The 12,415-nt window shown below is 36.8% G+C and overlaps 1 protein-coding gene and 1 long non-coding RNA gene across 3 annotated transcripts; one reads left to right on the top strand and one right to left on the bottom strand.

Moving 5' to 3' along the window:
• The first annotated feature begins 2,145 nt into the window (after positions 1-2,145).
• Positions 2,146-10,341, top strand: LOC110846638 (plastin-1). 2 transcript variants are annotated; one of them, XM_035849332.1, is made up of 14 exons: positions 2,146-2,521; positions 2,626-2,710; positions 2,798-2,892; positions 2,970-5,282; positions 5,360-6,694; positions 7,335-7,772; positions 7,853-7,978; positions 8,065-8,244; positions 8,342-8,607; positions 8,747-8,880; positions 8,972-9,107; positions 9,169-9,313; positions 9,432-9,634; positions 9,785-10,341. In XM_035849332.1, exons 5-14 carry the CDS (start codon positions 6,496-6,498, stop codon positions 9,851-9,853), a joined length of 1,896 nt encoding a protein of 631 aa, XP_035705225.1. In that variant the 5' UTR covers positions 2,146-2,521; positions 2,626-2,710; positions 2,798-2,892; positions 2,970-5,282; positions 5,360-6,495; the 3' UTR covers positions 9,854-10,341. The 2 variants fall into 2 exon arrangements, with proteins under 2 accessions (XP_035705225.1, XP_021949144.1); XM_022093452.2 differs by having other exon boundaries at positions 2,970-6,694.
• LOC118434866 lies at positions 6,789-7,447 on the bottom strand. The gene is made up of 2 exons (XR_004834317.1): positions 7,311-7,447; positions 6,789-7,237 (listed from the first exon to the last, which is right to left on the bottom strand). It is a non-coding gene; the product is annotated as an uncharacterized LOC118434866 (long non-coding RNA).
• Positions 10,342-12,415: the final 2,074 nt, after the last annotated feature.

Here is a 12,415-nt window from a genome sequence, read left to right as displayed (position 1 = left end):
GGCTATAAATACTCATACATGCACACGTAAATATGTACATATGCTCATTAGCAGGTAAGTATTCAAGAAAGCTCAGGATCATCACACCATCATCTTGTGTATGAAAATCCGTGTGTGAGGTAAAAACTCTCGTTAATAATGCTTCACAACCGACATGAAAATATGAGCACTAGAAATCATCTTTGCTAGAAAAAGCAAACAGATCCAACGGATCTGATTATAAATACAAAGTCCGGATGCCAGAATTACTTCAGGTTGAACTGGAATTTTAAACACTGTAAAAGTTATGTATGTTATTTGCAAACTGACATTTAAAGTTTAAAGCAGGTAGATTTTGCAAGTATGAAAAAATCTCCAGTTTCATTTCTGATTTCTTTAACTCGGTCGGCTTCATGTAGCTGAGATCATCTTAAAAAATAATTTTGCAATCAGACGAGAATTTTCTGAAAATCTCTAGTGAAATAAAAATATAGTTACGTTTGAGGATGACTTCTGCCTCTTACGACAACAATTTTGCACTTGCTACATCGTCTGATCCTCAACATAGAGTTAGCAGTACTAGGACAATTGCTGGAACAAATATGGTAAGGCTAATTTTGTTCTGTATTAAACAATAATGAGTTGTTGTTTGTCTTGTCATTGTGGCATCACGATTTGAATTGCAGTTTATCTCAGTAATTTCACTAGTCTACCATATTTGGACATTCATCCAAATTCTTAGAAATCCCAAGTCGGTTGAGAGCACTGGTAAACCATTATAAAATATTTAGCTATTTTTTTTACTTGATTGGAATTAAATTTCATTCTTCATGTAATATAATGTAAGAAATCTTTATTGAATGTAGGGCAAACGGAAGCAGTGGTTTTCATGGGCCTCGTGATTATGATTCTAATAAGCATCATTTTGCTCCCTGTGTCGTGGAGTTTGTTTAAAAGCGTTCGAATGGTTAGCGAAGACCTCAATTCTGCATAATTACTTTTACTCATGAATCACCAGGTCAAATAGTTTATCAGTCCGGTTTAATTGACTTTCAGATAAGAAGCTCTCCGACGGGAGTAATACGAACCTGTCGCTGCTGGAGGAGGTGGATGTGGAGCTTTCTCACATTTTTTATCGTGTCTCTCATGATTTTGGTCCTTAGCACTGCAGACAAGGTACACCAAAGTGTGGTTCAGAACTACATGGCAGGTCTTTTAATCATCAGTACTTTAACCATCTATGGGCTCTACTATGTTGGAAAGCTAGTTGACGATATTACTTTGTATAATGAAAATATGGGCACGAATTTGGACCCCCAACTTGTCTGTTCAAACAGTGGAGTTAGAGGTTCAGATACCGCAGAAGATATGGGTTCCAACATTACTTTTGTTGGTGAAAGATAAGCTCAAAGAGCGCTCATTACTGTAACCAGCAATGTTTATATACGTACATGTATATATACGACGTTTATATACAAACATAATTATACTAAACTACAACATTTTAACTTGACGGTGGGCTCATCATTATTGTCATCACATTTCTCCGGATTTCCCGAATGATGTAAGCACAGTTTAATAAAAAAAAAAGTGTAAGCAGTTATTTTATTAATAATTTTTTCCTCTCCGATTATACAGTATCATGACCATAAACACAGAAAATAAATCTCTGTCACACAATGCACACGACCTAATTTAGCAGTTGGATATTAAGAACGAGGTGGAATCTTCTATAGGTGTTACTGTTATTTAAGCCAGTAGTGGCAGAGCAAACCTTTGATAAGAATTCCATTATGTACATAAACAAAATCAGTATATGTAAGTGAGGCGCGGTTCCAAGTCAGATATTGGCATCAACCTCCGATCAGATTCAAAGACTATCGACGAGCATTTAAAATGACTAGCATAAAACATTAAAAGTTTGCGATTACATTCAGTTCGGAGAAGTTGGGAAAAGGCGACAAGATTCAAAGACGATTCATTCATCCAATGCTTATGTATAGCGATCTAACTCTGCTTTTCTATAACACGTCTCTCGTTTTCCAAAATTTCCCAGAGTACAGACAAACAATCCGAAATATCTAGTAATACAAATGGCTAAAAATAAATTACCATCCACTCGAGAGTGGATGCGGATGAAGGTATGGCTCGGAAGGAGCTTTAACCGTCTGTTTCTGTTTATTTTACTCACTCTCGAGCTGTATCATTGAAGATTGGCTTCCCCTTACAACATAAGCAACTTATACATACGAGGAGAGGAGCATATGTACATACATTCGAACAGGAGATTTCGATTCTAATAAACATCTAAACTGATTGTACGCACTGGGAACAATGATACCATGTGGCGAGTGTGTATTTTCTCAAGATAAATTATGAGAAAAGCACACTTTACTATCTTCAACGCTGAGGGACGGACCCAGCTTTGATTTGGAGGGCAGTGTAATGTGACAACATCATGGCGACGACTACGGGCGGTGTAGTGGTGGTGGAGCCTTGGAGAAAACAAAATATTATTCAGGCCATCGCAGCCTTGGACATTGTAAGTTTTACATATTTTTAGCCTTTCTGATCATTTTGGATCATTTTCATATTGATTTTGTGATTTAGAATTTTAGAATACATTTTTTTTTTTATTAATTTCAGGTAATTGCAACGTTGTCGGTTTTTTATAATGGTAAAACCCTTCTTGTAATATTTGACGGACTTCACGAACACGGGGAAGAAAAAAGTAACCCTTACTTTAAACTATGACTCACTCAAAACTTGGAAGCCTAATTATATGTGCCTGTGATTTTCTGTTTGTACATATTTTCAGACTGGCCATTCATGATACTCGTTCTCTCCATCACCTTTGGGATACAACTGTTTGGCATTGTTCTAGCCATGATGCTCTTCAAATCGAGTAGAGAGGTGACAATTTCTAATACGTATTTTATCGCAGTAGAGCTCAGTGCTTGGTGACAATGCATTTGATTTAAAAATTTCAGGAGTCTTCTACTTTAGTCCAAGCGATTTGCATAACGAAGGTTTGGCAGGTCGTGTCCATATCATTTTTGTTCTTGTTAACGGTGGAATTTTATGTGGGCTTGAGGACATTCGAGTACAACAATTATATTGTGCTCTTCTTTGCATTCATAGCATTTAAAGTGGGGTGGAAAATTTTTACAATTTTATATGTGCAGACATTTAGAAAAGATCTTGAATCAGGTTTATCACACAATTCTGCTGAAGATGAGCAGGACCATCTCAGTTTAACTCCAGTGTTTCGCATGGTAATTACTAGTCCAGAAAATTGTGATGTTGACGTAAGCGACAACGAAACTGACCAGCAGCAATCGAGCACAGACATTGAGCATAAACATGAAATGAATATATATAAGGATGTGAAATAATAATTTATTAATTTTAAGACTGATAACTACTAAATACACATTTGTTTAATAATGATTTTCCATGATCCACAATGTAATTCATAATATCCATTCCTCATGTCAATTAGTTCACAAGTGTACATACATATTTGCATCTTGGAACAGGCATCCAAAATTGTAGTATGTATAACCTATTCAGGAATACTATTTAACATTTCGTGCTAGTTTACATACGAACGCTTCTATTTACCTGTGTATTGCACTCTTTCATTAATTTTATATTCAAGATTAAATTATATGTACAACTATGCGCACTCTTAATTGTGTGTACCCTGCATATGTATGTACATATGTATGTGCAAAATTACGCACGATGTATGACCCATGTGTGACCTTCTTAATGTATTAAGTGAGTATACGCAAGAAAAAGTTGTTGTCTGAATTTATCAAGGAAATACAAAGTCCAACAATTACTTGTGACAAATAATTTGCTAATCTATGACTAATCCATCTTTTATCCCAGAAAGTTGACCATTGGGTCACAATGTTGAATGTCTAAGTTACGACTTGCGATGTCTCAACCACGCAAACACGTCGGTATGCAGTACTAATTTAATATTCGGATTTCAAAGATGGATATATAATAAAGGAATACCTTAAAAAGTTCAGTTGACTATTAGAGATTAAAGATCCAAGGATGGATAAAAATTCGGAATCTATTGTCTAATTTTCTCTACACGTTATTGCATTCGTATCAGCATGACATCACATCGTCGTATGCATATTATCCTTAACAATGCTCTATTTTCTCAACGAAAGTAGTAGGTTGGGAGTGTCGATATTACTGCTGTTATTCAATCAACTCATTCACTTTTGCATTGTGCAGCAGATAGAGTTGTTGAGACCTGAGAGGGGAAGATGGACAATAGAAATGTTTTTAGAGCAGGACAGATTTGAGACTAAATTAGTTTTCTTATCGACGGATAACATTCATCATCACATGCCAAACTCTCGAAAAATGAATCCAGAATAATAACAACTCCTTGACACACATGTTACAGCAAACTGAGTTGGTTTATTATTATTGATAAAAATGGAATGAATTTGGAACAGACTTGCATAATTATTATTTCTGCATAAGTATCATGGATCCCATATGGCTCATGTGTGTTATTTTTGTGTCAACAAGACTACACTTCGTCCGTCTCGCCTTGCCACGTCGAGCATAAGCATATAAACAAATAAGCCAACCCTTGATTCTACTTCCCAACTTGGTAATAATAAACGGATGTTGTAGTTTTACCAGCATGTCATCATCCAACGCGCAGCTTGTTTCCGCTGGTGTGTTTGCCAAATGTACTTTTCCTAGAAATCACTCTTACGTGTAGGTACATACGTGAAGCAATCATGCAACGCCAATTTCGGGGGACACATTTACGATAAAATTAATGTCTCTCCTATTGACCATCAAATCGAACTGGGTAGAATTTATGTACAGGGGCATCAAAACTCGATCAAATTTTGCTATTGTTTTTTGCACACTCTGAAACTCGTGCTTTGTTGTAATCACAAACAAACTCAGCAAGGGTTGGCCCCCTCGGCTTCCCAGTCCAGGGGACCACGAGAGTGAGAGAGAGAGAGTGAGAGTGGAGGGTGACTCATGATATTTTCCAATGGACCAGATTGTCATGAAATATTCAACACTTGGTAATAAAACATTCATGTGTTAAGAACAACGCTCCCCCACTTATTATTCTGTCTTACGACAGTGCAGTGACTACCCCACGTAGTAATTTTCAACATTCTGGTCTACTCATTCATACGACAACAATATACAAACTCCTTAAAAAGTAATACTCCAAATTCTCAAGTTTCTTTATTTTTGACACTATGTGATGTGAGCAATAAGTGAACACACCCTGATAGCGAGTGAGTGAATGAATAAGTCAAATCCTCCTCTAAGTTATGAGTAATCATGTTAACGAATTTTTCATACTTTCCTGCAGATTGGTAATGAGATCCGCACATTAGTAGTACGACATACACCTCTTCGCTCGTGCGAGTTAGTATACACAACAATCTCCTCATCCAAACAACTTATTAACAGGACGACCCAACTTACTTTTAGTCCCAACTTTCGAGAGTTTTCATGCAACCGTGTGAATACAGTATTTCTTTAATTTGCATCTAATTAAATAATAAAGTATGCACTAATATATTTAATGCACTTGTGAATGTGCCGTGTGAAAATAAATCTAACGAAAACAAACTAATTCAAGTGACCCTGAACTTTCCGGATTAATAACTGACGTTAAAAGTTGAGTGGCCTGACTGACATTTGATAAGTTGGACAAACTAATTAGCACAGATATTTATAAAAGTGTGAAACATTAAAACTTGAGTTTGGGGTTTAAAATTCAACGAGAGCATTTGAACATTATATGTGAGCGTATGTGGGTGTCAAATCAGTGACAAGTGTATTTTTACGTATTTTTAAGAGCACGGAGTATCCTTGCTCGTAAATACATATATGCTATTGAGTAACTGAGTTTCAGTCGAGATAAGAGTGAATTGTTCAAGTTGAATGCTGAATGCTGATACAGGGATTCTATTGAATTGGGCGAGAGTGGAATCCGTAATCAGAAAAGACAATAAAACCAAAAGCTGATCGAGTGGTGTGGTGTGTGTGTAGTATGATGAGTTGGACATACCAATTCTACTGAACTTGAGACTTTTGTGTAATGATGATACACAAATAACCAACATTATTTTACTCACGCTTTATTAATGTGAATATTTGCTTATTAGTAAATACATGGTTCATACACGTCTGCATACTCGTTCACAGTCAAGTGAATTGAATTACATACAACTCAACTTCCAAATATTTGCTGGATGAGTTATTGCAGTAAATGACATCATTCACCACATAGTTTAGCCACAAAAGAGGAAATAATAGGTTATCATTGCAAAACTGATAAGATACAGCGAGATTGTCTCTCTCACTGGTTTCCTCTCTAAAGTGGAGATTTAATTACTCCAGGCCAATTGCTAAATAGCAGCACACCAATCTAGGTGTGGCCGTTTATTTTAATAATTCTTCCCCTTTGCCTCACAAGGAATTTTCAAATTTGAAATTAACATGGAAAGAAATAGCAAATCCCCAAGTCCGAGCCCTCCTGGACTCAGTGATGAGGAGCGGAACGAAATCCGGGAAGTATTCCAAGCAATCGACAAAGACCGGAGCGGCTTCATAGACTCGAAAGAGCTTAAAGAAGCCTTGGATGGGGTGGGACTCAAGCTGCCAGGATGGCAAATTCGCGACCTTATCCAAACCTATGGTAATTTTTCCTTACTTTCACCGACAAGAGATTCAAAATAATTGACATATGAATAGTGTAAATACTAATCCAACGAGATCGGCCCACTTTAGTACAGGACAGATTTTTTATTGCTCAATGAATTTGGACAAGTTGACATGTTAATTGACATTTGAGACGGATACTTTTACGAATACCGTTACTACCGTGTTACAAAAGAACGGATCAATTTTAAAATTGCCGTTTGAAGTAGCGATCATTAAATCGGGTGGATTTGGCTGATGGGATGACGCAGTCTGTATCAGGATTGTTTCCCTTTCGTTTTCGTTGAAGAAGAGTAAGAATGTTTTGTCCCATATTTCTTGCATCTTGGGGACCTCCACATCAATTGTAGTCACTGTTTTTGACAAAATACAGCAATTTTAAAATTGTTGTATGACACAAAATATGGTTGAACTTTACACCTACAATTCACGGCGCTCTCATCCGTGTCGAGTGGTCGACCTCGTCCTCGACCCACACCGCGTACCCGAGGTAGGCCCCTGCCTCGCCCAATTCCTGAACCTACACCAAAAAGACCTTTCGTGTTGAGATTATGATCAACTCCTGCTCAATTACTGTGATTCATTGACTTCACCTTAATACCGTTAAATTTTGACAGATTCGTCAAATGCGGCCCACCGAGGAAAGTTGTCATTGGACGAGTTTGAAGCTATGTGTTCCAACCTCAAAATGAAAGATGTAGCAAAGTCCTTCAAACAAGTTGTCATCAAGAACGAGACGCTTCAAACGATTGGAGGACTGTCCTACGCTTCTAGTGAAGGCACGACACATTCAATTCGTTTGGAGGAGCAATTAGCATTTTCACACTGGATCAATGAACATCTTGGTCACGACCCCGACTTGAAACATTTGCTGCCAATTGACGCCGAGGGTAAAAATCTTTACGACAAAGTCAAGGATGGAATCCTCCTCTGCAAGATTATCAACCACTCCTGCCCCGACACAATCGATGAGCGAGCCATCAATAAGAAGAACTTAACTCTGTATACCAAGCATGAAAATCTTACCTTGGCCCTCATGTCGTCTCAAGCCATTGGTATTTTGCCTTATAATGCATTTTCCTTACCATTACATAAATAACTGCTTGTTAATTAAGAACTTTAATTTTATTTATAGGTTGCAATATTGTCAATATCGATGGGAATGATTTGATGTTGGGAAAACCACATCTTGTTCTTGGCCTGTTATGGCAAATCATCCGAATTGGTCTTTTCAGCCAAATTACATTGGAGCATTGTCCTGGTAAAGATAATACTTGAGTACAAAGATCCCGATACATGATCAATAGGATTTTGGTTTTAAATCTCAGTTTTCCAAATTTTCCACAGGTCTCGCCCACTTATTGTTGGACGGTGAAACCATTGAAGACTTAGTTCGCCTTCCTCCTGAAGCAATTCTTTTGAGATGGGTCAACTACCACCTGGCCCGAGCTGGGGTTGCACGCAGGTGCACCAACTTTCACAGCGATATCCAGGATTCAGAAATTTATATTCATCTTCTTAGTCAAAGTAAGTTTATTAAGAGACAGATCTTGCTCATGGTGGATTTTATGAAAAAATGTTAGAATTTATATCTTATTATTACCAAAAACTCTAATTTTTCAAGTTGCTCCAAATGATGCCCATGTTACCACCAATGCACTCATGGAAAATGATGCTCATCAACGTGCTGAACTGATGCTGCAAGAAGCTGATAAATTGGGATGTAGGGCATTTGTCACTCCTTCCGATGTAGTGAAAGGTGTGCACAAGTTGAACTTGGCTTTTGTCGCCAACTTATTCAACAATCACCCGGGTCTGGATAAGCCCGTTGATGGAGTTGAGTTCATAATTGAAGAAACTCGAGAAGAGAAAACATACAGGAATTGGATGGTATGCATTGAACAGTTTTATCGAGATAACTAACACTGATAAGTTTACCTGCTACGTGGCATGTATGCGGCTTATGTCAATATTATGTGGATCGTGATCTTGAATTATATCATCATGTAATTTATCTGGTTTTTGACAGAACTCAATGGGGGTCACTCCTCATGTGAACTGGCTCTACTCCGACCTTGCAGATGCGCTGATAATTTTCCAACTTTATGATACGATTAAACCTGGAATCGTTGATTGGAACCGTGTTCATAAAAAGTTTTCAAAGTAAGTTGCATTTTTAAAGAATGCCTTAATTTTAGAACCCCATAACAATCGAAGCGAATCACTCATTCATGTTCATTTTGTTGATTTACAGACTTAAAAAGTTTATGGAAAAATTGGAGAACTGCAACTATGCTGTAGAATTGGGAAAGAAGTTAAAGTTCTCCCTCGTGGGGATTGCTGGTCAAGATATTTCTGAGGGAAATCCAACCCTTACATTGGCTCTAATTGTACGTATTTATTACCTACTTTGTAATGGAACAGTCAAGATATTTTTGTTACAATTAATAGTGGCAACTTATGCGAGCCTACACTTTGTCTGTGCTCACCAAATTGACAAATAGTGGAGACCCTATCACAGAGAAGGAAATTATTTCATGGGTGAATGAAAAATTGGCAAATTCCGGAAAGACCACCAGTATTCGCAGCTTCCAAGGTTTGTATACTTATTTTGCAGTATTTAATTAAATGCCTGTACCCCTCCTTTGGAAACGCGGAATGGCATCAAAATATTAGACTACTTCTTGCCGACTAAACATTTATTTTTTCATAAGATGGGAGCATTTCCAATGCTAAGGTTGTGTGCGACTTAATCGATGCGATAAAACCGGGAAGCATCAACTACGACGTCCTTAAGGACACCGGAACGGAAGCGGACAACTTAGCAAATTCCAAGTATGCTGTGTCGATGGCAAGAAAGGCCGGTGCACGAATTTATGCGCTACCCGAAGACATTGCTGAAGTGAAGCATAAAATGGTTAGTAATTTCAAATTGGCCAAGTAATTATTAAATGAAATGTGACATTAAAGGGATGTATGATTGGCAAACCTCATGGTTAATCTGAAAACACGTTAATATGTAATTACGTAAAAAATTCTATTTGGCTAAATAGTTATATTTTTTCAGGTCATGACAGTTTTCGCATGTTTATATGCACTTGAGATTTCGCTTGGACTGGAAGCTCGTGTTCAGTAAAACAATTTTGAAAATGGAGTAATTTATTGTGTGAAGACAAATATATACAAAAATAAATATTTACTAGCACCTAGATTTGCTAGCATCATTGGAACATTTAAGTGTCACACAGTATTAAAAAGTTGAATAATTTGTAAATATTATTATGAAAAAAGTTTCCGATCGCTGGAAGTAAAATTTGCAAAATGCAAAGCTTTATAGCTCGTACCACCTTCACAGTACACCTGCCAACTTCTGAATGTAGTAAAAGACAATGCAGTCTTTATACCGTGACCATAAAATTGTTATTTATGTAATAATTTCATTGCCAATATTGGGTTGTATTCTTCTTAATAAACTGTCGTATTAATAGAGGCGGTTCACATGGAATGCTTTTACCAGTTACCGAAAGCTTTAGTGATTTATGTACCATTGCGATATGTATATTTTGTCTTCTCTTATCTTCTGATAAATAAATGACACTCTTGTTGTCTCCACAAATGCATGCATATTGTGCTACATTGTAGTTGAAATGAGTTATTATTTTACGTTGCCAAACTCAGCCAAAGACTTTTTGCTCTGTCATATTGTCTGATCATGACGAGTGATTAATCATGAGTTTGACAACGTATGTAAGCTACGTACAAAGGATCAAAGATCTGTGCATGTTTTGGCAAGAAATCAGCTCACCTAGACAGCCTTTATTACAAAAAGTAGCTCATACATATAGTCCTCACCTCATTACATATGTACATGTAGATACTCCTTGATAAGACACCCATCGAACTTTAGAATATAAAATTCAAAAGTAGAAAGGGTACAGTTAATGATTCTCTTTTGAACCGAACCAAAATATTAGCTCAAGAACTCAATGTCAAGAAAAGCATCTTCTTTACGGCGGCTATAGTAAATTTGCATTCATATCTAAAGTGGCAGAATGATATGAAATGCTTCAGTTTCGGTTTACGTCACAATCCGAAACCGGTGAAATGGAAGCAGCTGAAGCAGCAGAAGGTTGGAGAAAATGGAGATCTAGACATCTCTCTTTTGCTACAATACGTCGCAGACGGTGATGAGAATCCAACCGCAAGAAAAATGAAATATTATACCGCAAGCGTACTCTCCCACCATGACGTATCCGAACTTTTGCATATATTTATATGCCGCACACACACACACAAATACATACACGCTTTACTTTTGCATTTTAATTTTACTCCCAAAATATGATGTCACCTTGATCCCCTTCTTTCTTAGCGTTTCATACCATTTCATGTCTGTTCAAGTTTTGATTTACTTCGCAATCTGGGTAACGACACACGGCATCTCTTTCAACAACTCCAACCCTTCGTGTCAATTACCTTGCCTTCACGATTCTGCTTCCGCCTCCTCCAGACTTTTTTCGCGTTACTTGTCTCTAGTCATAAAAAAAGGAGATCGGTGTCCATAAAATGAAATAAACGTGTGTCCCGTCCTATACCCACGTGTTCCAATTTACTATAATCGCAAATTGTTCAAAAATGTCAAAAGTTCGTGACGACTCGAGAAGGGACCAGGGCGAGGTTCGGTTAATTGCAGTGTTCGACATGGTATGCATGTGTTCCATATTTTAGTGCATGATTTCTTATACCACATAATAAGGTCATCATTCATTGGTGATGGGATCTTAAAACAAGTAAAATTATCCTGGCATTATTACATTCTTAATGAAAATGTTTCTGTATATTCTAGATCTTGTCTCTCGTGCTATTCGGATTCTACTTGAGTGTAGTGTTTGCCACAAAAACAACCATATTTGAAGTCCCTAAAGGACCATTCTCAACAACAGGATGTGAGATATTCGTGTATCAATTTGTCCGATATTTTTGTAGATCTAAATAACTCTTTAAAATTTGTAGTGACAATCATCTCTTTGATTATTTGGGCAGTGGTATTTGCACTCACGTACCTTCAACTCTCCACTGCATACAGGTTGTTTGTGGTCACTTTCCAGGTTGGTCATCTCCACGTCTGTATGCATTCTTACGCAGTAATGATTAAATAATTTATACCAGTTGTTAAACTACTGACACTTTATGAATACATTATAGGACGCTCTCGGACCTCACGCATCTGTAGAACGGTCACTTGCTTGGTTGCGACTATCGGCTGTAATATTTATTTTTATAGCATTTAAAATTATATTTTGCTATTTAAGATTTGAGAAGCTAATTTGGTTTTTTTGGGTTTTATGTGTGATAGAATTTCTAGTACGATTTTTCGGGGTATATTTTGTTAGAGAATTTTGTGACGATTTAAAGCATCACATTAGGATAAGCGCCTTGCAACCATCAAAATATTCCAATAATCAATCAGTTCCAGTAGTGGTTGTAAGTAATCATGTTGAAAACGTTTAAAATACAATATGTTAGTTAAGTTTTTTTTTGTTTTTAACTTTCTCCGATTACTAAATATAGGAGAAAGTTATGCAATACATAAGAAAATATATTTATAATTCATATCAGAGTACTTATATTATGTTGTAAAATTCCATATAGAGTAAAGGATGTGCATATTTAACCTATTACATATTTGAGTTATAAT

This window comes from Folsomia candida, unplaced genomic scaffold (assembly GCF_002217175.1).
Source record: "Folsomia candida strain VU population unplaced genomic scaffold, ASM221717v1 Fcan01_Sc003, whole genome shotgun sequence".
Taxonomy (NCBI): domain Eukaryota; kingdom Metazoa; phylum Arthropoda; class Collembola; order Entomobryomorpha; family Isotomidae; genus Folsomia; species Folsomia candida.
Note: the sequence above shows the minus strand (reverse complement) of the source record. Positions and strands in the feature narration are given on the sequence as shown.

What these genes read in the sequence shown, in the direction of transcription:
- LOC110846638 (XM_035849332.1), top strand. Translation starts at nt 6,496, where the DNA reads ATGGAAAGAAATAGCAAATCCCCAAGTCCGAGCCCTCCTGGACTCAGT. An exon ending in CGACCTTATCCAAACCTATG is followed by an intron (nt 6,695 to 7,334) that starts GTAATTTTTCCT and finishes AAATTTTGACAG; the next exon opens with ATTCGTCAAATGCGGCCCAC. An exon ending in CTGAAGTGAAGCATAAAATG is followed by an intron (nt 9,635 to 9,784) that starts GTTAGTAATTTC and finishes ATATTTTTTCAG; the next exon opens with GTCATGACAGTTTTCGCATG.